This window comes from Lepisosteus oculatus, chromosome 4 (assembly GCF_040954835.1).
Source record: "Lepisosteus oculatus isolate fLepOcu1 chromosome 4, fLepOcu1.hap2, whole genome shotgun sequence".
Taxonomy (NCBI): Eukaryota; Metazoa; Chordata; class Actinopteri; order Semionotiformes; family Lepisosteidae; genus Lepisosteus; species Lepisosteus oculatus.
Window position 1 is genome coordinate 31,010,842 of NC_090699.1, and position 23,828 is coordinate 31,034,669.

General features: G+C 40.8%; 2 protein-coding genes across 5 annotated transcripts; one reads left to right on the top strand and one right to left on the bottom strand.

Moving 5' to 3' along the window:
- Nucleotides 1–1,348: 1,348 nt before the first annotated feature.
- hnrnph3 (heterogeneous nuclear ribonucleoprotein H3 (2H9)) lies at nt 1,349–13,356 on the bottom strand. 3 transcript variants are annotated; one of them, XM_015346946.2, is made up of 12 exons: nt 13,302–13,356; nt 11,706–11,819; nt 11,002–11,157; nt 9,686–9,829; nt 8,224–8,362; nt 7,310–7,506; nt 6,332–6,424; nt 5,824–5,939; nt 5,466–5,601; nt 5,154–5,210; nt 3,455–3,547; nt 1,349–1,640 (listed from the first exon to the last, which is right to left on the bottom strand). In XM_015346946.2, exons 2-12 carry the CDS (start codon nt 11,791–11,793, stop codon nt 1,567–1,569), a joined length of 1,293 nt encoding a protein of 430 aa, XP_015202432.1. In that variant the 5' UTR covers nt 11,794–11,819; nt 13,302–13,356; the 3' UTR covers nt 1,349–1,566. The 3 variants fall into 3 exon arrangements, with proteins under 3 accessions (XP_015202432.1, XP_015202434.1, XP_015202435.1); XM_015346948.2 differs by having other exon boundaries at nt 11,706–11,816; nt 13,302–13,347; XM_015346949.2 differs by lacking the exon at nt 13,302–13,356 and adding an exon at nt 13,163–13,235.
- A 937-nt stretch (nt 13,357–14,293) lies between these two features.
- Nucleotides 14,294–23,823, top strand: LOC102696766 (phenazine biosynthesis-like domain-containing protein). Of its 2 annotated transcripts, none has more exons than XM_015346950.2 (9): nt 14,294–14,485; nt 15,104–15,203; nt 16,459–16,557; nt 18,349–18,458; nt 18,721–18,750; nt 19,798–19,886; nt 20,795–20,970; nt 21,257–21,319; nt 22,319–23,823. In XM_015346950.2, the coding sequence occupies exons 1-9, from the start codon at nt 14,402–14,404 to the stop codon at nt 22,357–22,359; spliced, it is 792 nt and encodes a 263-aa protein (XP_015202436.2). In that variant the 5' UTR covers nt 14,294–14,401; the 3' UTR covers nt 22,360–23,823. The 2 variants fall into 2 exon arrangements, with proteins under 2 accessions (XP_015202436.2, XP_006630505.2); XM_006630442.3 differs by having other exon boundaries at nt 14,297–14,485; nt 21,664–23,823.
- Nucleotides 23,824–23,828: the final 5 nt, after the last annotated feature.

Sequence of the window (23,828 nt, forward strand, 5' to 3'; positions counted from 1 at the left end):
TTCTGAACAATGGCATGTTTACATCTTAGATTGGCATTAGAGTTCATATACAGTGAGCACAGGGTTTTGGTTAGTGTTACAGTGAATGAGGGTGTTAGAAATCTCATTAAAAGTCAACTGCAATAGGCGTTACTGTTATAACACTCCCGTCACATGGCTTACGACAGCTGCAGGTCCTGTTTCTGACTTTATTGCTGGCTTAAGAAGACTGAAGAAACCATGTGGCTGCAATCAAAGTCATTCCTTGCTGTAGGGGGTATTTTACCAACGTTAATAATTTATAATTACGCTTATCGACACGAACGGTTATATTTTAAAATTCCCCTGCTTATAGTATACATCATCATTGGTATTTCCCAGACTTACCATCCTAATGTGTAGCAATATTATTACACGTACCGCCAGGAAAGGGTTTTGAATACTCCTCAACACCAGCCTTGGACCACGTAAATGAAGTTTTTAAAATCTACATAGTTTCATTATGATCATATTACTAATTGCGGGATAAATATGTATTGCTCACCTCTTTATTGATAACCATCATCTGTTGGAGAGAGATACAAACCTCAATCTCAGCAACTGGGCCCACATGATGTCACATGACGTTTCTTCACCTTTATGAAAACTCTGAAAAAGTATGCTTTGTGAATTTAGCTTTTGAAATGGCTTTTCAAAACCAGACCTGTAGAAACAACCACTGTATCCTACATGTTTTCTACAGCAAAATTAGGTCTGATACATTCCCACTGCAATGCCCAGTTTCCGATACAAGGTATACGTGTTCAGCACACATTGTATTGTACCTTTGCAATTCGAATATAATTATTTAGCCCCCATGTGTATAATTTTAAATTTAATGAAATTGTGCTGCTGAGATGCAGTGGAAATGGACATTTTAGCATTAACCTTAGCAATTTTCAGGAGGCTTAAACATATAGTGTAAGTTGCCATAAGCGGCAAGTATATAAATTACATAGTAGTTCAGGTGGGTAGCTGCGCCAGCATGCGTAGGCTGCAAAGGAACAAGTAATAGGTTTATTCCATGCTGAAAAAAAGAAAGAGAACACTATGCTTCGGCTCAGCACACCTGAAGAAGGCTCAACGGCCAAAACGTTGTGTTCTCTTTCTTCTTTTTTTCAGCATGGAATAAACCTATTACTTGTTCCTTATAAATTATATAGCAGCCAAAGTACAATCACTCATGAGAAGCATAGTAATTTTATAGTGAGAAAAAGTGAATAATGTTTTACATCACTGTCTTATAAATACCATAAGCCTGTTATTTAGAACACAACCATAAATATTGTGTTGTTACCTGTTAAAAGGACAACAAATCCCACAACACAAATTTCAATATAAAATTTTAATAAGAAGCAAAATTTACAATAGCGGGTTTAGCTATCCAATGGCTCAAAGATTAAGTCCTGTCTTTGAGATCTTAAAACAGTCTAACATCAAATATGAACATACGAAAAACATCTCAAAATACAAAAAAACTGCTCAAATGCTTGAACTGTGAGTTTGAAAGTGATGTGTCCATGTGAGGAGAAACAGTGATGTCCTCTTCTAAAACATCCCCCGCAGTCCGCCCCCTCTCGACCCCATGCCTCCCGAGCTGCCATAGAATCCTCCGCTGCGGCCTGCAAGCAGCAACCACACTGCATGTGAGACAGTCCCAAGCCCCGGGGCCGTGCACACACAATCACACTGCACGTGAGACAGTCCCAAGCCCAAGGGACGTGCACACACAACCACACTGCACGTGAGACAGTCTCAAGCCCAAGGGACGTGCACACACAACCACACTGCACGTGAGACAGTCCCAAGCCCAAGGGACGTGAACACACAACCACACTGCACGTGAGACAGTCTCAAGCCCCGGGGACGTGCACACACAATCACACTGCACGTGAGACAGTCCCAAGCCCAGGGGACGTGCACACACAACCACACTGCACGTGAGACAGTCCCAAGCCCAAGGGACGTGCACACACAACCACACTGCACGTGAGACAGTCTCAAGCCCCGGGGACGTGCACACACAACCACACTGCACGTGAGACAGTCCCAAGCCCAAGGGACGTGAACACACAACCACACTGCACGTGAGACAGTCCCAAGCCCAAGGGACGTGAACACACAACCACACTGCACGTGAGACAGTCCCAAGCCCAGGGGACGTGCACACACAATCACACTGCACGTGAGACAGTCCCAAGCCCAAGGGATGTGCACACACAACCACACTGCACGTGAGACAGTCCCAAGCCCAGGGGACGTGCACACACAACCACACTGCACGTGAGACAGTCCCAAGCCCAGGGGACGTGCACACACAACCACACTGCACGTGAGACAGTCCCAAGCCCCGGGGACGTGCACACACAATCACACTGCACGTGAGACAGTCCCAAGCCCCGGGGCCTTGCACACACAACCACACTGCACGTGAGACAGTCCCAAGCCCCGGGGCAGTGCACACACAACCACACTGCAGTTAGACAGTTAGTCCCCAGCCATTGTGTATTCAACTGCACTGGTTTTATTACTTTAGGTAGCTCATTATTATCCTACACCCATGGCTTAAGTGAGGGTTAATCTCACAGCTGGAGGAAAGATAGCCCCCCAAGGATGTGATTTCCTGATACTGAAGAAGTCTTGTCACAAATACTCGTTTGCTCAGTATCTTGTCACAAAGAGAAGCGCACAACTCAGGGTGCAGTTTGAATGCAACGCACTATAAGAGCTGTTTGGAAATTAACTACTCATAGTGTGACGTTTACAGTTCATCAAACTAAAGCAATGCCCTGTCACTGCTGATCTATCCCCCCTGACCCTCCAAATCCAGTCCCAACACGTCTGGATGAAACTGGATGAAACTTTCTTAAGGATTAGACCGAGATTACAAATCAAACTTTTGTTTCTCCTTAGCCTTCAATCAAGTCCAGTGGAAGGGAGCAGATGATCTTAAAGGAGACACAGACAGCAGGCATCTAATCAGATGCCTTAGAGGTTAGCAGAAAGTTCGCCAATTGCAATATAGATTTTAGAAAATGAATGACGCCACAAAATAATGAGAAGGTGGATTTAAATATAGAATGGCTTTTTAACACCACCAGTTCTTTAAAAATGGTTAAGGTTTTAAAAGTAGCTACCCCCAAAACTGCTCCTGGGGAGGTCAGTGGAATGGACAGTCACTTTTTTGTGTTCAAGTCCCTGTCACTACAATAGCACATTGTTTCTAAAGCGAGAAATCTCCCTGCATTAAATTTAATAGGTGAGGTTTACATTCTTACAGTCTCCAATCTCCTATTTTACATTATTTTTCCCCATTATAAGTGGTTTCACTGTATGTTGTAATTTTGTGCTCCCTAACAACTTGTATAATTTTGACCCCCTATATTTGATATTGGAGGCACAAACTTGTCTGTAATGTTAGATATATGGTGCTTACCATAACCACCCATATTGTCTGGATTAGCATAGCCACTTTCGTATCCTCCAGATATCCCCATTCTTCCCGCTGACCCATAGCCACCATTGTTACCTGCGTAAATACAAAGAAACAGTCTTCAGACTGTCAATCACCATACTGCATTTCCAAACCATCTATACAACAGGCTCTTCTTACACTTTGTCATTGTATAAGGCGTGAGTCATTTGTCAGTCACTGAAAGCACATAGGGTTTTATGCAAAAGTTTGGGTACCTCTTTTACTGCCACGTTTACAGTTTTATTTTTTTCAATCTGTTAAATTCGGCAAATAAATAGTTATCTGTGCATTAAAATTAGCAGAAATATGTCAAGTTTAAATTTGTTCCCTGCAGAGGTTGTGTATATGGCCAGCAGCCATATCACCCTGCAACTCAAAACTGGCAGCCCACTGAAGCTCAGCAGGTGTGAGCCTGGTCAGTACCTGGATGGGAGACCTCCTGGGAAAAACTAAGGATGCTGCTGGAAGAGGTGTTAGTGGGGCCAATAGGGGGCGCTCACCCTGTGGTCCATGTGGGTCCTAATGCCCCAGTATAGTGATGGGGACACTATACTGTGAACTGGCGCCGTCCTTCGGATGAGACGTAAAACTGAGGTCCTGACTCTCTGTGGTCATTAAAAATCCCAGGGCGTTTCTCGAAAAGAGTAGGGGTGTAACCCTGGCGTCCTGGCCAAATTTCCCATTGGCCATTACCTCCTAATAGCTATGAATTGGTTTCGTTACTCTGCTCTCCTGCCCACTGATAGCTGGTGTGTGGTGAGGTCTGGCGCACTATGGCTGCCGTCGCATCATCCAGGTGGATGCTGCACATTGGTGGTGGTGGAGGGGAGTCCCCATTACCTGTAAAGCGCTTTGAGTGGAGTGTCCAGAAAAGCACTATATAAGTGTAAGAAATTATTATTATTATTAACTTCTTCTCACTTTGAAAATCAACAAAACATGTCATTTGGGCCAAACGTTTGCATAAAACTGTATGATACATATAGCATAAGGCAGTATGACGATAGATAGCAAACTTTATTCGCACTACACCTCTCCCTGTAACTCTATAAATGCTATAAATGTGTAAAGTGCCAAAGTTACCAGGCAAAACAAGTATGTTAGCCACAGATGGTGCCCTTATATTCCGTTGTGTAATTTAAACAATTATTACATCCTATGGTCAGTTGAAGATAAATTAAACATTAAAAAGATTACTCTACATGTCATTCCTACTGCATCTTACAGTTTTCGTTGTTGAAAAACAGATTGAAGTTCAATCTCATAATCCTGTCAATCCCAGCTACAAATTCTCTAGGAAATCACTCCTTGAAGAAGATATCCTCAAAAACAATAAAGACTTACATTTTTATTTAGAAGTATACAAATCTATAGACAACTAAAGCACTGCTGCAATTTTGTTGAAACTTTGCTTGTATGTAGTTTTCCTGTTTTGTCATATTCCTGTAAATGGTTTTACACCAATCTTTTAAAAAAAACTAATATTTCTCCTTCTGTTTTACCTTTTCCAGATTTTGATATAATGCATTATAAAACACATTACTTCATCTTGAAAATAATTCTGTTCATGGAAACGTCAATGTAATGTAGCAACAAACCAACAACATTCTAAATTGCTGGTTCCAGTCTGATAAACTGTCACAATAAGAAAAAGACATACCCATTTCAGAGCCTCCACTGGCTGTCGAGTTCAAAAACAGCTCAATGTACCGATGTTCTAAAATCAAGCAGAGGAGGAAAAAAAAGTTTTTTACTCAACAAATTCAACATAAGTAATCAACACTAAACTTAAGTAGGATCTTTGAAACATTTTGTACTAAAAGATTCATGTCTTAAACATCTTGTCCTGTCTCTAAATGATCTACGTAGAGATCCACTAATCTGCAGATGCTAGGGTCATATTTTAAATTAAAGTATAACATAACTCTAGATATATCAAATTTGCTGAAATGTCCTTTTTTAGCGTACGTACGCATGTGATTTTTATCCTTGGACATGGCTGCTACCGCATCTTCATGCGATCCAAACTCCACATCGGCCTCGCCAGTAGATTTTCCATTGGGTCCCACATCGATGTGAACTCTCACAGGGTTTAATGGAGAAAAGAACTTTTAAAGGAAAAGACAGAAACAAACATTAAAGCAGAGGGTGACACAACTCGATAAATACAGGACTGTTTTTGAAAAAGGATCTAAACCAAAAGAAAAAGGCACTGACTCAGCCTTTCAACTAACAGGGTTTAAAAGTCCGTTATGGGGGAGCACAAGCAAAACTGAGTTACTTATTTCAGTAAGTGACATTTTTTCCAACTCGGTTGTCTTATGTCTTACATTGGCTATATCCGCCTCTGTGGCCCGGAAAGGAAGCCCCCTCATGTGCACAAAGTGCCCACTGTGGAACCCGGAGCTGGCGTCTCCTGCCCCGCTGTACCCATGACCTCCCATTCCTGCAGACAAGCAGACAGAGTTTTGCCCTGAGGCCAGTGTGGCTGACGGGTTTCCACGTAAAGGACGACGAAAATGGGCAACAGCTGTTCACACACTGATAGCATGGAATGATATGAGCTTTGACGTCAGACTCGTGCCTCTCTCTCCTCCTTCTGTAGTCTGTGCATTATACAGGCTCACGCTTTAATAATCAGCTTGCCTTAAAGGCTATCAATTCTGTCTTCTCAACACCTACTTTTAAACAAAATTTAGCTTGACTTGACCCTCTGAGGTCAAGCTTATTCCCCAACCCTGTCCTACATGACAAAGTTAAGAAACTACAGTACCTGCAGCCAGTAAGCATAGAAAAAATGGGTTTATTAAATTTAACCAGAAGAAGTACTACACTTACCTCTTCCTCTGTCTCCTCTTATTCTGTCTTCAAACATACCGTTTCCAAAACAATAATTATTAAAGCCATTGTAGTTGTCAAATCCACCATAACCTTAAAAAAAACACATCTTATTTTAGCTCAATCATCGGTACAGAACATACCTTTTTCCTTGAACTTTTGCTCTTTAAAGACTGACTAGTAACGAAGACAATACTTGTCAACAACCTAGGACACAATAACTTGACTGCGAAGTCTTTGAAGTGCCAGGATACGGCAAAACATTGTTCCCTGCAAACTACAGAAGTGAAGATTTATATACAATCAACGTGTCAACCAACTCTGCACACCACAATGTTGATTCAAGTCCTATGCTTGACAAATTTATATCTGAAAAAAAAGAGTTATTTACAGAAATAAGAAAGTTTAAAACTCAAACAACAATGCAGACTTCATTAAGCAAGCAGCATAGCCTTGTCTTTGTGGAAAAGAAAAGGATTTAAGGACAGGACAAAAAATAACACATACTTCATCATTTGTAGCCATTTTAAAATTTAACTGGAACTGAAGCAAAAGAACATTTTCAAGAAGATTTGTACAAAAGCTCGACTGTCTTAATGATAAGGTAATTATTTATGAAAAATGCACAACAACAATAGGCTTACGTATTCTGTAACCACTTCTGAGTAATGATGCAGAACCTAGATAGCTGGAGAGATTCATCTAAATATTGTACATGTAAAGGATGAGGTTTTAATTAAATAGTATGTTATCCTGAGCAGCACAGTGGCACAGGGATTGGCAATGCTGCCTCTCAGCACTAGGGCCCTGGGTTCAAATCTGGACCTGGGGTGCGACCTGCGGGGAGTGTGCATGTTCTCCCCGTGTTTTAGCAATTCATTCTTCTCCAAATTCGATACCTTTTGTAAGCTGCGCCTGTTGAATCCGAAATGCATAGCCGGTACTAAGAAGCAAGCAGCAGGAGAAACTGAGATTTACCACCACTGTATCCTCCTCCTCCACTGCGCATCTGGTCCAAAACCCCACTGCCACCTCTGCCCGGCCCTGGCCCAAAAAATCCTCCTCGACCCATCATGGGCCTGTCATAGGGTCCCGGCCTCTGAGCCAGCATCCTCCGCGGAAGCTCATAGTACGCCCGGATTTCATTCCTGCTGCTCTTGAAGATCTCAATGTACCTGTGTGGGATCACACATAAGTGACTTACAGTGAAACATACATTCAATCAACATACGCAAGAGCAGAACAGCATTATAGGAAACAAAACATACAAGAGGTAAAACTTGTGGAAATTCTGAAAAACAAAACAAAACAAGAAATAGCCCTACACATGAAAAGGGTACCTTTATCTGCAGGGGGGGGGGGGTATTAAAATGGGCACTACATGTATGAAGAGACCAGGATATAGGGGGCAATATGAATGACCAGAGGCAGCATGACCACACTCCTCTAGTTCAGACAGTTCCCTGTCCTTGAAACGCATCATCTCTGTCATTCATGGTGTTCCAGAACATGGCCGGCATTGCTTCATGCACTTTTATCACAGATGGATCACAACCCATGGTGTGGGAGAGACAAGACTTCTTTCAAATACCTCTCAAAGGTATATTTGTCATAAAAAAGGCTCGCACAATTCTGCATTACACAGCGGTTTTAGGAATGTCTAGCTGTCCTCCCTGTGCTCTGTGAATTCTTTCAGACCTCGTAAATGGCAAGGTGTCATTACTTCATTCCCAGAAAGAAAAAAAACATATCTTCCCAGTTGCTGATTTCTTTTCTTTTATATCTTTGTAGGTGTATGATCATATCATCTTTGATTTCAATTGAAAGATGCATGACCCCCCACCCCACATAACTTATAACATTAGGTCCCAGCCCAGTCTTTCCATCCCCACCTGTGCCCTATTCTTTCCTTGTGTTTCCCCAGTGCCTTTTCTGCTATCTCCTTTGAAGCAAACTGCACGAAGGCTTCCCCTGTGCTCCTTCCCTGGTAGTCCATCGGCAATGTTATCCCATTTGGCACGATTTTCAACCCTTCAACCCAAGGACAAATAACCCCCGCAAGGGGGGACATGTTAAAAAGCCGTGACATTCCCATCTTCAGCAACAACTTCAAGCAGAAACCTACAATCCCCCCAAATCCCCCTCATTAAAAAAGTAGATCATTCCTGGTAAATACGATTTCAGATGGGCAATGCTGACATAAAAATCTGCCTCTGTTTCACCTACACCAAAACATTTTAACCATCAGTTTTTCTTGAGTTTTCTCAACAGTGTGTTCAAATGCAAAAGGAGCAGCTTTGGTACACAAGATGATATGGATTTTATTATATATATATTATATGATATTAGCATTTTAGCAATGGCCTTTCATGGTCTTTTAGGGTGCATTTATGAAATTTAATTGTTTCAGTACAACATGAATCTTATTGCTCAGATTTTAATTACTGAACCTCAGAGAGCATTTTATATTAAAGCTCAGATTTTACCTTAATAAAGGCTCTTAATTATGCTTCCCAAAAGTAAAAATACTGACACATTCAGATAAAAACATGGCTCAAAATGCTTGTAACTAAATGAAGAATTCTCTTCTTTTGCAAATGAACATTTTTTTTCATTAAATTATAGAATCTTGAATTCAATTAATACCTAATATATGGCTGTTCTGTGTTACACCAAAAACAAATTGTTTGAATGCTTTCTCTGCGTTGTTAAAAAAATCTTATTGCGGTGACTTGATTTTGACCAGCAGAAAGCCTCAACACCAATATGTCAATCACATTCCTAAATGTCACCACCACGTACACCAGTGCTTTCTCATACTAATTATTTAATACCAGAAGGACTTAAAGGCAACAGAAATACTGAACATGCCATCTCTCAACTGAGTCCTACCACGAGATATACACAGGTTGTGCTAAGAAACACATCTGTGGCTTAAAGTGTGTTGAGGGCAGCAAAAAGCACGATAATGATCTAATCTCCTAAAAGTTACATGTTCTAAAATATCCTAAAATGGATAAATGATTCAGCTCATAGAAGAGATTAATTCAAACCCATCCTCCAAATAAAATGTATTGCGGAATAACTCAATGTTAGCATTTTAACAGCCGTTTTCATGTCAATACCTAGAGTATTTAACAGCCAAGATATGTACTAGACTGTTGGTTTTCAGAGGAAAATATAGATCCTTTCCATGCAATAACGAAAAAGTGATGAAAAACACAAACCTGTAGCCCTAATATATTTTAAACCATTATCATAATGTAGTTTCCATATAGTAATGCGAGAACTAGAAGATCTGTCACTGGCCAACAGTAAAAACAAGGTGAGTGAAGGGTTAGAAAAAACAGGTACCTGCAAAGAACTGAACTATCTCCTCCTTACTGCAGCCGAAGGGCAGTCCTCGCAGCCGCACCATGCACCCACTGCAGTTGTCATAGTCAGTGGGACCACACCTCTTCAGGACCCAGTCCATCTCACTCCTGTTCGACTTAAACACTGCGGGAGCAACAGACAAGAGGCTACTGGGGCGCCATGCACAACCTCAAATCAGAACAACGTTCTGACTGGTACAGAATCCCAGCAGGCCCAGAATACCCGCCTGTATTGAGTGCTTGCCCAAAATGTTGTCGCATGCATTCTGAGGGCCTTTCTTTTCGAAATACAAAATGAGGAATACGGTTTCTGAGAAATGTAAAGAACCTTTTTACCACAGTTCTAACAGGTCTTACAAATTCACAGCTATTAAGACCTAATGAGCTCACTCCACATTAAACAGAAAAGGCTTCAGTGAGTCTGTAGATAAGGAAAAAAAAACATTCACCCTTCCATTAAAGGGGAACTGTAACACTATTTTTATATTTTGGGGTTAGAAAGATGAGTGAAAGGATGAGTGCATTTCAAACCATTAAAAAAGCAAACTGTACACGGTAATAAACCTCCATTATAAAATTGGAGGTTATAAAACCTCCAATTTACATCACAAAACAGATTCAATTTCCAGGTATGCGCAGCACCATATTGTGTGATTCAGAATGAGGCAACAAACTGGTCACGTGATGCGGCCCGGCGACATTGTAAACAAACAGACTTGTGAATCTGTTTTAATCCAATAGAAATATCGCTCTTGACTTTTGAGACAGTTTTACCCACAAATACTTCTTACTTGTTAACTCTGTTTCAGGTTCACGTTGGCACATTTCTGCAGTGAAATGTCTGCTGCACAACCTGTACTTATTCACTCATACATCACATTACATTAGTCATTAAGGTGACTAGTGAGCAGGAAGGGCCGCTTCATGTCACAATTTGCGTTGCAACTCTAGCTCTATTCCGTGGTGAGACCAGTGGTTTGCGACAACATGGTGTCTTACAGTACTTCCACAGTTCATCATTTTGTGCTTAATTCGAAATTTGTAAAATATTTCTAGAACATCAATGAATTTATTTTGCTACCAAGATTGAATAACCCATCTGAGAAAATGGGACTGCAGTTCCCCTTTAATTCTGAAAGCTGAAAGAACAAAGAACAAAATTTTACAATAAACTAGCTAGAATTGATATTTGAGAGGTTAAAAATTTCAGAGTGTGTAGTCTTTGTTTCTCCAGCTTATAGAAAGTCACTCCAACAAGATACAGTACAATAATTACAAAATAATGCCACCATTTACCTTCAATATATCTATGGCCCATGTATTTACGATCCTTTGCGATTGCATTTTTGAAATCCTCTGCTGTTTTCAGCTCAACAAAAGCTTCTCCACTGGGCCTTCCCTCTTTTGAGTAGGTGAAGCACACACCATTCACTCCACCTACTATGTTGCAATCTGTAACAGGAAATGATCATTTTGTTATGCTAAAACGCATATTTTAAAAATTCAATGAACAGCATTTTCTTCAAAGATGAGCTCAAACTCCTTCATATTTAGAATAATATAAAATAATATTTTTTTTCTACTGCAGTGTGGCCACAACATATTACAAAATGGTTATTTAGCTTACATAGTAAGAACATTTCCTGGCATCACTAAAATTCAGCTGGATACAGATTTTCCATCTACTCCTGGAAGAACAGCATCAAGAAATGAATATTTAATTTGATTAAAAAATGTGGCACTAAATTGTAAGTGTGAGGTTTCTTTTTGAAAGGGGCATTTGTTTGGGGGCAGTATAGTTCAAGGGAAAAGAGCTAAACTGAGTTCTGAACAAGGTCAAACTGTACGAAGATCTAGATCAGGCAAATTGTTCTAGATGTCCTGTATCAGACAGTAACTTCACTACAGGCCTGAACTACAGTTTGGCTTGTGAACTCCGGCGGTTTGGCGAGAAACAGGGAACAGGCTTCAGGTCTTTGCTGTTCAGTACAACATCTCACCTGAGAAGAAACCTGCTACTTCTTCCTGCGTGCAGGACCAAGGCAGACCCCGAATTCGGACTACAAACCCCTCCTCATTCAGCGACATTTCCCCCAGCTCTTCAAAACCAGCTGCTGAAAAGGAAAACATAAGATGAGCATTGCTTCATTATTTGCCTGATAAAATAGCCTACAAAAATTTAAACACTACAACCATTAGTTCAGAATTGAGTCTGGGGGGGTGACTAATATCTGTCCATCTTCTTCTCCTGTCCCATCCATACCCTGGGCAGTCTTCAGAAACCTTTCAGCATCAAATTAGACTTAGCATAAAGGAAAATCCTCAATGCTCCAAAACCAGAAGGAAACATTTTAAACATATAGGGACTCCTAAAATAGCGTCCTGGGTTCGGTTTTTTCTTGCAATTTGATTTGGGTCCATTTGTTATGAATATGGACTCTTTAGCAATTGTGATGTTCCCCATGTTTCAGTATCACTTCGATAGGTGTCTCTTGGTGAAAGAAACTAGCTTTTTTTTTGGGAGGCCAGTGAACTTCCATGACACAAATGACGGTCATGTGGGCTATCTGAACGCTTCCACTTACACGTTGCCTAGAAACGCCCACAGGCTTGAAAGGTTGAAGCTTTAAAAATGCAACCCACAAGCACACACCCCTTTGGGTGGTCAACGTGCACTTTTACTCACGTCAAGCAGGGGGAACCACTGACATGCACTGTGCCGACAATTCTACATCAGAAACGTGACATCGATTTTACAAAGGCTGTTTGAATATCCAGGGAAAGATCCCACTAAGGACTAAATGAAATTACCCAGAGCGGTTTAAAAAAGGAAATCAGAAGGGAATACTACTACCGTACTACTGCATTCACTTTATTTTCTATCTCTTGCCAAAAGCCTGTCGGAAAGCGATGGCCTCATCATCCCTTTTCACCTTAACGACCTTTCCAGCACACTTACGACCTTATCAGGGGTAAACAAGCTAACACGTCGTGGGAAAGGTTGAACAAGCAGCTCACCACGCCTTTCATTTGTAACCTCTTATTTCGTATGACGTTTAAAAGAACCGTAAACGCTGCAGAGAGCTTTAAGTAAATAGTCTGAATTATGTCAATTTAATCCACCACCATTCCGAGTCTCCAGACACCTAGACCTATTCTACCCAAAAAAAGCGCCATTAAAAATTTGAGACAAAGCTAAAATATCGCAGAAAGGGCTTTGCACTGTATCGGTACATGTTTATCTGAATTCACTCCAAACCTCAGTAATAACATCCGATCACGGTTAAGATCTGTCTTCCTCTAGGAAAGTAGGCCTAACGCACACCTGCAGTTTACAAGTTTTCCTCATTAAATATTGTTTTTAACTTCGTGCGTAGTTTCCAGATATTCATTCTCATACAGTGCAGCCACACAATCTACCTTTTACTACATTAGGCCTAAATAAAATCAAACATACCCCCTGCAAGGTTGGACTCCCGACGTACACTAAGAATATGATACTAGGCGTCAATGATTCTGCTTTACAAAATGTAAATACAAATACAAACTTCTTTCGAGATATTTTACATAAGGAGATAATTTTAAATGTTTCTCACCGTGTCTCAGCACCAAAGCAGAGCCAAGTATAAAGCAATAGCTCGCCGAGACATATTATCGCGAGAAGGTAGTACAGTATTGTGCCCAAACGAGGTTTCATTTAATTTTACCTTATGTGAAGTCGTATGGTAGCCATGATGAATTTGGGCAATTGGTTTCTATAGATGGAAGATTTTATCCGTCTTACATTTCATTTTTTGGCTGAATGGCACCAATACTTCAAAATTGTAATATACCTCTTAAAGAGGTTTTAATTCTTAATATGTCAGCCTTTCCATTTTCATGTCGTTTATGTGTTTTTATTAATTCCCCAAAACAGCAGCCACTGTTCATTTTTATAATTTAAATTTAATTTAATTGGTGGATAATATATTTCAAAACATTTGTTAAGGATTCCGAACTAAAACGCTTTCACTGTATTTTGTTTAATTGTTCTTCAGTTTATAGGTATTTTTTTCTCTGCCGTTTTTCATAATTATTTTTCATAAAAGCCCTAAAGAAAGTTTTAAAATAAAAATTACACCCAATTCAACATGCAATTTAGAAGAAGTGAAAACTGCCATAAAAACCAACATAAAACGAACCACACCCTACAACAAGTTATTAGGGCACTGCAATTAAAATGAGCATTAATAACATTATAAGTTAGTTGTTCAACAAAGGCAGTTGAAATATCATACAGACTTTGTAAAGTTTGTTATAAATTAAAACCTGTGCAAAATTATACAACATCAACACTAGTTTATATATATGAAGTATAGAGATGTAATCATGCGATGAGTTTAGTGCCCGTTTGGGTAACACTACGGTGGTCCACCTCAATACTGATTGTAACTGTGTAAAAGTGGCTAGAAAAACTGGCAATTCGGATGACCAAAATGATCGTTATCTTCTTGGGGAGGTGGAAAAACATTAATACCCAAACACGGATTTAACTATATTGGATTTGCGATGTGTACTGTAACTTTAATTCAGGGGCGTTTTACACGTAGCCTATGGTTGTACAGTACGATCACACTTATCTGTGGGTAATATTACTTTAGGACTTCAGGGAAAACAGTTTATTTTCGGGGAGATTTGGGGTACGACGTAAGAAACAATGGAGATTCCTATATTTACTGTTGATGCGTTTACTAACAAACCCTTTGAAGGGAACCCAGCTGCGGTCTGTCTTCTCCAAAACGTAAGTTTTGTAAAAGCCTCGGAGATTTAGATCATGGATCTATAAACAAGAGACATAGTAGTATTGGTGGATTAATTTGGTCATGCTGCATCGTGGTTTAAGAATCACGCGTAGATGGTGTGAAAATGTAATCACTCCGTGCATTTCTAATGTTTTATTTTCTTGTCTACATATGTTGTATCCAGGCGAATAGAGAATCATTCAGCCCTTCTTCTACTAGGATATAATCGGAAAATCGTACACTTGTCAGTTTGACAAGTGATATATCATTTACATGCGCTCCCCAGCAGCCTGGATTGCAGTCCTCAGTACAATACAACTGAACTGTGTTAACAGCAAGAAGCCCGGTGATTCCCGACATGTAGAACTGAGAATCACATTACTATCCCACCTCAGTGCAGAAAGGGAAAAAAGTCTTAATGCATAGCCATCTGCTATTATGTGTTGTTTGCGAATCTTCAGTCATTAATATTGATTCCCCAATGACAATGAAACGTTCTAAACCTTAAATGTACACAATTCTATGGAGTAAGAATAAAACCTTGGTATAAAGGTTTTAAAGAAACTTTTGTCTTCTGTGTTATGTGAGCTAAACGTCCATTTTTTTATTCGATTCAGGAATTAACTCAAGACCTTTACCAGAAAATTGCAGCAGAAATGAACCTATCCGAAACAGCTTTCCTTCAGATATTAAATTCTACAGACGACTTTCATTCAGGTAATGCCTTGCCTTGTATTTTATCACTATTTTATGTTTTCCCTATTTTTAGGTAATGACTACAGACTAGAAATCAAGCTGATATTAATGGTGGAGACAAGGGATTAACAATGTACCTTAACAGATTCGGGTTCTCGGGCTTGTGCCCTCACTGCTCCTGCCCCAGTTCGTCCCTCACCGCATGGGCGCAAACCCACGTCACCGGCGTCGCTCAACAGACGTCTTGCCGGCTGAGCTAAAGAAGACTTCCCTCATCCTCGACGGCCAACATCCATGTTATGCACAGGGGCCTATTCGCCACATTGGTGTGAGAGTGGGATGGGATTGCCCTTCACCGAGGACGAGGAATTAAACCGGGGGAGAAGTGTAACGAATAGGCCCCTGCGCATGACAGGGATGTTGACCTTCCGGCTTCCGGTCAAATTCCGCGTAGACTTTAAAATCCTCATGCTCACGTATAAGGCTTTACATGGCTTGGCACCTCAATACCTGTCTGAACTTTAATCGCTCTACTCCCCACCTCGCAACCTCCGCTCTTCAAATTCTGCCCTCCTTACTGTCCCCCAAGCCCGTCTACATTGTATGGGCGACAGGGCCTTCTCCTGCTATGCCCCCAAGCTCTGGAACTCTTTGTCCAAGGATATTAGAGAGTCACCTTCTCTAAACTCCTTCAAATCCAGACTCAAAACCTTCTTCAAAAAAGCCTTTACTTAACTGGTTCCATTCTTCACCCCTCTGCTCTTCTTAATACCACCTTCCACGGTCTCCTCTATTGTTATTGTTGTATTGCTGTAATTATAATTGTGTCCTATCTTGTGAAATCTTCTTATTTATTGTTGTAGTCTTCTTATTTATTGTTATTGTCATCCTGTAAAGTGCTTTGAGAAGCCACCTTTAAAGGCGCTATATAAAATAAAGATTATTATTATTATTATTATTATTATTATTATTATTATTATTATTATTATTATTATTATTGACCGCCGGGGCTGAGGAAGATCTTCTTTAGCTCAGCTGGCAAGGCCCAGTTTGCGCCCATGTGGTGAGGGACGAACTGGGGCGGGAGCGGCGATGGCACAGGCCCGAGAACCTGAATCCGTTACAATATTTTTTTTAGAAATGTACCTCAGATTTAACAGTGCATTGGCTTAAGAGGGTGGTTGTCAAGACTTGTGAACCCCAAGTGAAGTTGAGGCAGTGTTTAGCAGGTTGTCCTGAAGGACCAGGACCCTCAGCTCTCTTCTCACTCTTGCAGGGTCTCGCTTTGGGCTGCGCTGGTTTACACCCACCAATGAGGTGCCTCTTTGCGGACATGCGACTTTGGCTTCTGCTGCTGTATTGTTTTACGTGAAAAGTAAGAACCTACCGCTTCGAAGTGTCAGAATTACTCTTCTTAGCAAGATGAAGTGACTTTTTTGTACTCTTATTTCGCTCTCTAATAGCATCTCTGACATAAAAACCAGGATGACTCAAAATGTCCTCCTTTAAAACTGCAAAAAGACTGAAGTCATGCTTCTCGACACCTCCTATCAACTCTGTAAAGCCAATGCAGTAGCCTGTGGGTGGCACTGTGCTTGAATTTCAATCTGAATTCAAGGATTTGGGAGGCGATATGTGATACAGGCTTGACGTGTGACCCGCCTGTGCAAAATATTGTAAAAACATCATTCTTCCATCTAATAAATATCGCCAGACTACGTCCTCTCTGACTGTGGTAGAGAACGTGGTCAACACACTCAATTATTATAGAACTGATTATGCGACACCCTTCTTGCTGGGGAATCTAAATCTACACTGAGCAAACTTCAGTATTGCAGAATCCAGCAGGTCACGTGGAAGTGACCACATTACTCTTGTTCTGGAGTGCTTGCACTGGCTTCCTGTCAAGTTTCATGTCGACTTCAAAATCCATAAGGATCTACATGGCCTGGCACTTGAGTACACATCCGCCTTATTATCTTCCTACTCCCCACCTGGCATTTTTTGTTTGTCTGATTCTGGTCTCCTCCTTTACACGCAGTAGGTAACAGGGCCTTCTCCTGCTGTGCCCCCAGAGTTCTGGAATTCTGTTCCCAAGGATATCAGAGTAACCTGCTCTGCGCCCATTCAAATCCAAACACAAAACCTTCTTCTTCAGCAAGGCTTTTTATTTAATTGGGGGCTGGGTCTACTTCTTGAGTCTTCCTCTAATCCCTTCTTTCTAATCCCTTGTGTGTTTATTGTGCTAATGTTGTTATCTCCTGTCTTTGTTTACTTTTAAAAAAAATGTCCTATATAAATAAAGGTTATATAATTAGTATTATAAAAAAATAATGCTTAGCCACATGGAACTATTTCTATCCAATGGCTCAACCTACTGTGGGGTCCAACATAGACTGGCGCTGTTGTGTTTAAATACAGGATTTCAACTGAAATCTTCCCTTTATTTCTTTTTAATCAACCATGTGGAATAGTACAGTGTTTCTGTGCTCTGGATGCAGAGATTCGCTGGGCTATCCTTCCACTCCATCTCAGCTCTAAATCAAACCACAGAGCTAATGATTCACTCAGCTGAACCTTTAGACCCCTTTCCTAGTCTAGAGCAGGTAATAATTAAAGAGACAACAAAAACACACTGCACTCTGACCTTTGATCAATGGGAGCCTCAGAATAGCCAATGACAACTTAACCAACATTTCCACTGCAGCTGCCTGTGCCCAAGAAAGATGAAGAGAGCGAGCAAACACATTCTGAAATGCTGTATTGCAAAAAGCCCTTCGGCTTCTTTTACAGAAAGAAAGGCTTTTTAGTTTTTTTACAACCATAGAACGCAGGAGCCCAGTGTCAGTGTTGCACAGGGCCACAGGGCTCCCTCTGTTCATGCCCATGCTAGCAAGGGCTTGGCCTGTGGGGTATTCTCAAGTTTCTCCAGATGACCTGCCAGTTACTTTGGCAGGGTTTGGTTAGTTATGCACTGACTGCTAGGAGTTCTCCAAGAAGAATTTAATCAAATCATCCAGGTGGATGCTGCACATTGGTGGTGGTGGAGGGGAGTCCCCATCACCTGTTAAGCACTTTGAGTGGAGTGTCCAGAAAAGCGCTATATAAGTGTAAGCTATTATTATTATTAAATCATTTTTCTTCTGGATAACATTTTATTTTCCAGAAAATGCAAACGCGACGCTCGTTTTCGAAACACTGAGTGGAGAGCTGTATGCCCGACGGGAAGGAAACCGTATTGTACTTGATTTCCCTATTTATAAGCCGACAGTCCAGGTGCGCTCTATGAACAAATCCAGCAGTTATTAAAAATAAAAGTTGGGAATGGTTCTATATGCTTTTCTTAAACAGATGCCAAACTGTAGCAAAACCCTTGGTATCTTCCAAGTAGTGTTTAGTTCACTTCTGTTAAATTTGATTTACTTCATATATTTAATGTCATCTTTGTTTGCAAGTCTTTGGTTTAATATACAACCATAAGTAGAAAACATCCTTGTTCAGGAGACTTGTTGCTGTAAAAAAGTTTGTTCTTTTACAGGACCCAAATGAAGTGAAAGAACTGATAGAGGTGAGTTGGCTTGTTACTAGCAATGGCTAAATTGCTAGTAAAATTATCTTAATTGTCCAGAGGTTTAAGGAATAACATGAAATGCAATACTGAAAACCTTAATGTCCTGTTTTCTTTTCCTGACCTCTGCTTTGAAAATTTCTCCATGAATTAAAAAACAATTGTCGATGAAACCTTATCTTGAATTTTATAGGTAATGAAGGAACTTTCATTTTTCCAAGAGCCATCTGCCTCAAATGGTTTATACTATATATTCATCCCAGTAAGTTTTCCAATATGGTGATCCGAAAACTTCAACTTGTAGTTTGCTACCAGATATTTAAGCATTCCTTAGCAAAGATAAAATATTTTTTGCAAAGAATTTAGGTAACATGAAATGTACCTGAAGAGATATGCAGCATGGCAGTTATAAAGGCAAATTGCCCTTGCTGGTCAAAACAGTATGTAGCTAGAACAGACCAGCATAGAAACGCACAAGATATCCATCCATTTTCTAATGCTTTTCCAATTCAGGGTTGCCGGGGAGTCAGAACTTATCTCAGCAAGGAATAAACGTGAGGCGGGGTATACCCTGGCCAGGATACCAGTCTATCACTGAGCACACAGACACAAACATGCACACACTCGCGCCAGGGACAATTTTCCCAGAAGTCAATTAACCTACCAGGATGTTTCTGGAATGTGGGAGGAATCAGAATGAGGGGGAAAATCACACAGATAGCACCCCAGGTCCACAATTGAACTTGAGGCCCCAAGACGGCAAGGCAGCAATGCTAACCACTGTAATCACAGTAACCGATCACCACATTGATTGGCCTCCTTTTCTGTCCCCTGCTCCCGCCTCTTGCTCCTCCTCTCTCCCAGCTTTTGTTCTCCCACTACATTACCTTTGCTTACTGCCCTGTCTTTCTCACACCTGAAGAAGGCTCCACGGCCGAAACGTTGTGTTCTCTTTCTTACTTTTTTTCAGCATGGAATAAACCTATTACTTGTTCCACTGCACCACTATGCCACTTTCCCATGTTAAATAAGTCTGAACTGTTACAGAGTGCAGCTGGCGAGGTGGCTGTTCAAGATGTGCGTTACTGCGCTGTCACCAAGAAGTTGCTAGTACGACTCCCCGACACCTGTGACAGGTAAGAAGTGATGCTTCAGGCCTTGACTTGCTACATCCATATTCAGCCCATTTTAGGATTTCCTGAAAGGATAGTAACCTTGCTTTCAAATCTACTGTCACGCCCTCTGCAGCCAGAGGGCGCTCCTTCTCTGTCCTGTCCCTAGTTTCCGGTCTGCTGTCCTTCCTGTCCCTCTCTTTCCCTTGGGCTATATATTTCCGGGTCTTGCACTCTGTCCTTGCTCAGCATTGACGTTTGGATGTCCTGAGACCCGCCTAGCACCAGGGCGCCCCACGTCCGCTCCCTGAGGGCATAGGTTTCTATACAGCATTCCTGAACTCTTTGCACTAATGAGCCCGGGCCTTTTTCCCGTCTCGCCGCTACGCATATGGGTCTTTTTCCGCTCTCCTGCTCCCCACGGTTAGTCCCTTTGGACGTCCGTGACATCTACTCAGTTTGTAAATCCACACTCCATTTTTCTATGTCATTATGAATATAGAAAGCAGTATATTTTTCTGTACCACATCATAGAGTGATCTGTCAAGATCCCTCCTGGCATTCTGTTGAATCTGGAAACCAGTCTCTTTTAATCACTGCGTGCAGAGATTCCTTTACCTGTCAGACTTGTAGACTGATGTTGGAGCATTGGTTTTGTCTCGTCTAAACCAATCCTTTTCTGGATTTACCTGACAGGGTTGTAAAAGTTGCATCAAACAGGGCCTTTGGGATTGTGATCTGGAACAGTTGCCTCCAAATTCTCCCCCTGTATTTAAAAAGATCTAACCCCAAACATCAGGATTTCAGCAAGGATGAAATCAGGATGTGCCATGCTGGCAGCCCTTCTGGAGAACAGCCTCATCTAAGATTTGTTTGGTATGTGCGATTTGTGGATGTGCGTCAGGAAGTGTTGTTTTTGAGTGTGGTTTCAGGTCCATGCTGGAGTCTTTGAAGCCAGACCCCCAGTCTCTGATGCAAAATGACAGCACTGGAAAAGTGAAAGGACTGATCCTCACACTTAAAGGAAACCCCCAAGGGCAGCCTGGCTATGATTTCTATTCCAGATACTTTGCTCCATGGAATGGTGTTTCTGAGGATCCAGTGACAGGTGGGTTAGTTGCCATTTCCTTTAATTAATTTTCTGTTTAATATTTGATGTGCTGTACAAACTAGTGCTAGACAAAAAAAAAATAGTGATTAGTACTGGTCCTCTTGTTATACAAACACTTCTCATAACCATTACATAGAGGACCAAGGCCAGGTACTTAACAAAGGCTTTCATGTTAATGTGATTATCTGGCACACAATGAACTGTTATGTAAGGAATCAGACATTTCATTGGCATGCCACAGGTTTGTTTACAAAAGAAAAGATGACACTCTTCTCTCCTGCAGGCTCTGCGCACACTGTGCTCAGCAGCTACTGGTCAGAGCAGCTGGGAAAGCAGAAGATGCTGGGTAAGTATTCATTTCTTTCTGGAAATGTATGAGCCAACATTGCATCCTCTAAATGAGCTTTGGGGAGAATGAAAAAAAAATATTGTGTGTGCCTCTTTAAAAAGAGGTAACAGGACTGACTTGATTTTACCCAAAAAAGGGAGATTTTTGTCTGTTAAGCATTGCTCAAAATTTGAATGTTTATTTTTTTTTACCAAGAATTATATTACCTGCCAAAAACTAAACTCCCCAACACCTCTGCTTTGACTGGGCAAATGAGATTCTAGCAAGAGGAGCAGCTCAGCCAGGAGTGACAGGCCTTCACTGGCACTATTATCAGGCTGACTGCCATCAATGCTCTTTAGCGTTCCAGTGCTCTCGGCGTGGAGGGGAGCTCAGGCTGTCCGTGAGGGAGGACGGGAGAGTGGACATAGCTGGTGAAGCAGTCCTTGTTCTGCAAGGAAAGCTCACGCTGTAGACTCTTCTGATGAAAGCCTGCAGTCCCGCGCTCACAAAATCACCAGACTCACGGCACTGAGCGAAACGTCTACATCCAGTCCACACTGCTCTTCATTTTTAAGACTGCGTGCAGTTTTTTTTTTGCTTATCCCACTAAAGATTCTGTTAACCTTGCAGACGTCCCAGGGGTTTGGGTGTTATTACACTAGTTTGTTTTCCACTTTCTGTGCGCCCGAGATCCGAGACGGATTCACCCAAAGTGACTGAACTTTGCCTTCCAAGTTCCAACATTGCAAGGGACATAAGGTTGATGGAAGGAATTTATCAGCCGCAGCCAATAATGACATTTATATGGAATTAACAACTATTTGCCTCGTCTTGGTCCTACAACCCGGAATTAGTCTGGAAGAGACAAAGACCGCAATCTAAAAGAAGAATTTTCATCTCATCACCTTCAGTGAAGCTTTGGTCATCTGCTAATGGGAAACATACTGGACCTTAATATAACAACAAAAACTAACTGCATCCTGCAGTGCTCAGGGGAGTCTGTATGTCTTCCAGGCATGGCCCAATCAAAGGATACCAGTGGAGACCAGCTCTGATCTACACCAGTCACAATGACCTCCCTTTTACTTACCGAGGGCTTCAGAAGATGTTTAATGAACTTTAATGAAACAGAGTTCAGAACACACAACAGTGTGCTCACACAACAGTTCAAACAACTGCACACAAGCATCATTTAGGAATCACACCCTCTCTAGATGATCCTTTAGTCAACTGTTAAAATGTAAGCTCATGAGACTGATAAAACAAACATATTCCTATTACCATGTTGTCAAAATACCAAATCCTACCTGGTGTCATCTCATTTCCAGTGGTAAACGTGATTAAAGCAAGCAAAGAAAATTGTTCTATAAATTCAATAGCACATAAATGTTAGGGGATAAAGAGAAACATTCCATCTCCATAATAGAATTTAGCCTTTATTCTTTATAAACAGTGGATATACAGTATATACTCAGATTAAAAAAGTAAAAAAAAAATAAAACTTTACAAAATATCTACAAGACACTGAAAATAAACATCTAAATCCTCATAAGACTGGCAAAACATTAGTTTCAGCAGTGACACATGAAAAAGTACCACAGATCAAAAACTCAAGTTTGAACCAAGGATTAAATACTTTTTCTGTATGAGGTAAGTTATTTGCAAAGTTTAACATACAAAATATTTCCATTCTGAAAATATTTTAGAACCATAAGTTAAAAAAATCCCAGTACATTTTTAGAGCCATTCTGTTCTAAAATGTGCTTACAAACATTTTTTGTAGGAAAATGTTCAGACCATCTTACAATGGAAACAAAAACAAACGTACCACTTCAAATGAATTGTCACCATTGTAGCTTTAAAGTGAGCTTTCAGTCCTTTTAGACTAACAACATACAGTAGTTGAACATAAATGAATGTAACAAGTTAAAGGTTTTACTAATCCACAGTATGGAACTAAGATTCCTACCAATCCTTGAGTCAAACATCAGAATCAGCAAGGTGAGGTATCACTGGAGGGTTTTCAGTGTTTTAGAGAGAAGTTTCCTTTGAACAAAAAGCTTCTTCATTGACATATCACAGCATCTTTGCTCAGGAAACTCAGGTACCGGCAGTAGTTTTCATTGTCAAAATAAATAAAAATCTTAGATCATCCAAAGGACGTCAGTCTCATGCTTAGATGTCATTTTCAGCTTCTAAAAGCTAGCAGCCCAATCAAAACACTAGTGTAATTAATACTGTAATGGATGCTTTGCTACTTATCTAGGTACGCACCTATGAAAACACCTTAACGGGTACTGAGGTATATAACAAGAAAGCGAAATTCTTCATTCCTCTCCGGCTTATTGTTCCCAGGTCGGCTTCATATTACAGGGATATTCTTGGGAGGGCTTCGTGTGCTCCTGGTGGAAGCTGGAAAATGTTACCTTTAGTTATGGAAAACAGTATTCAATGACAGAACTCATTAGGCAGAGACTGGGGAAACCAGCCTGCTCTTGAAAGATGTTTTATATAAAACGGTCTC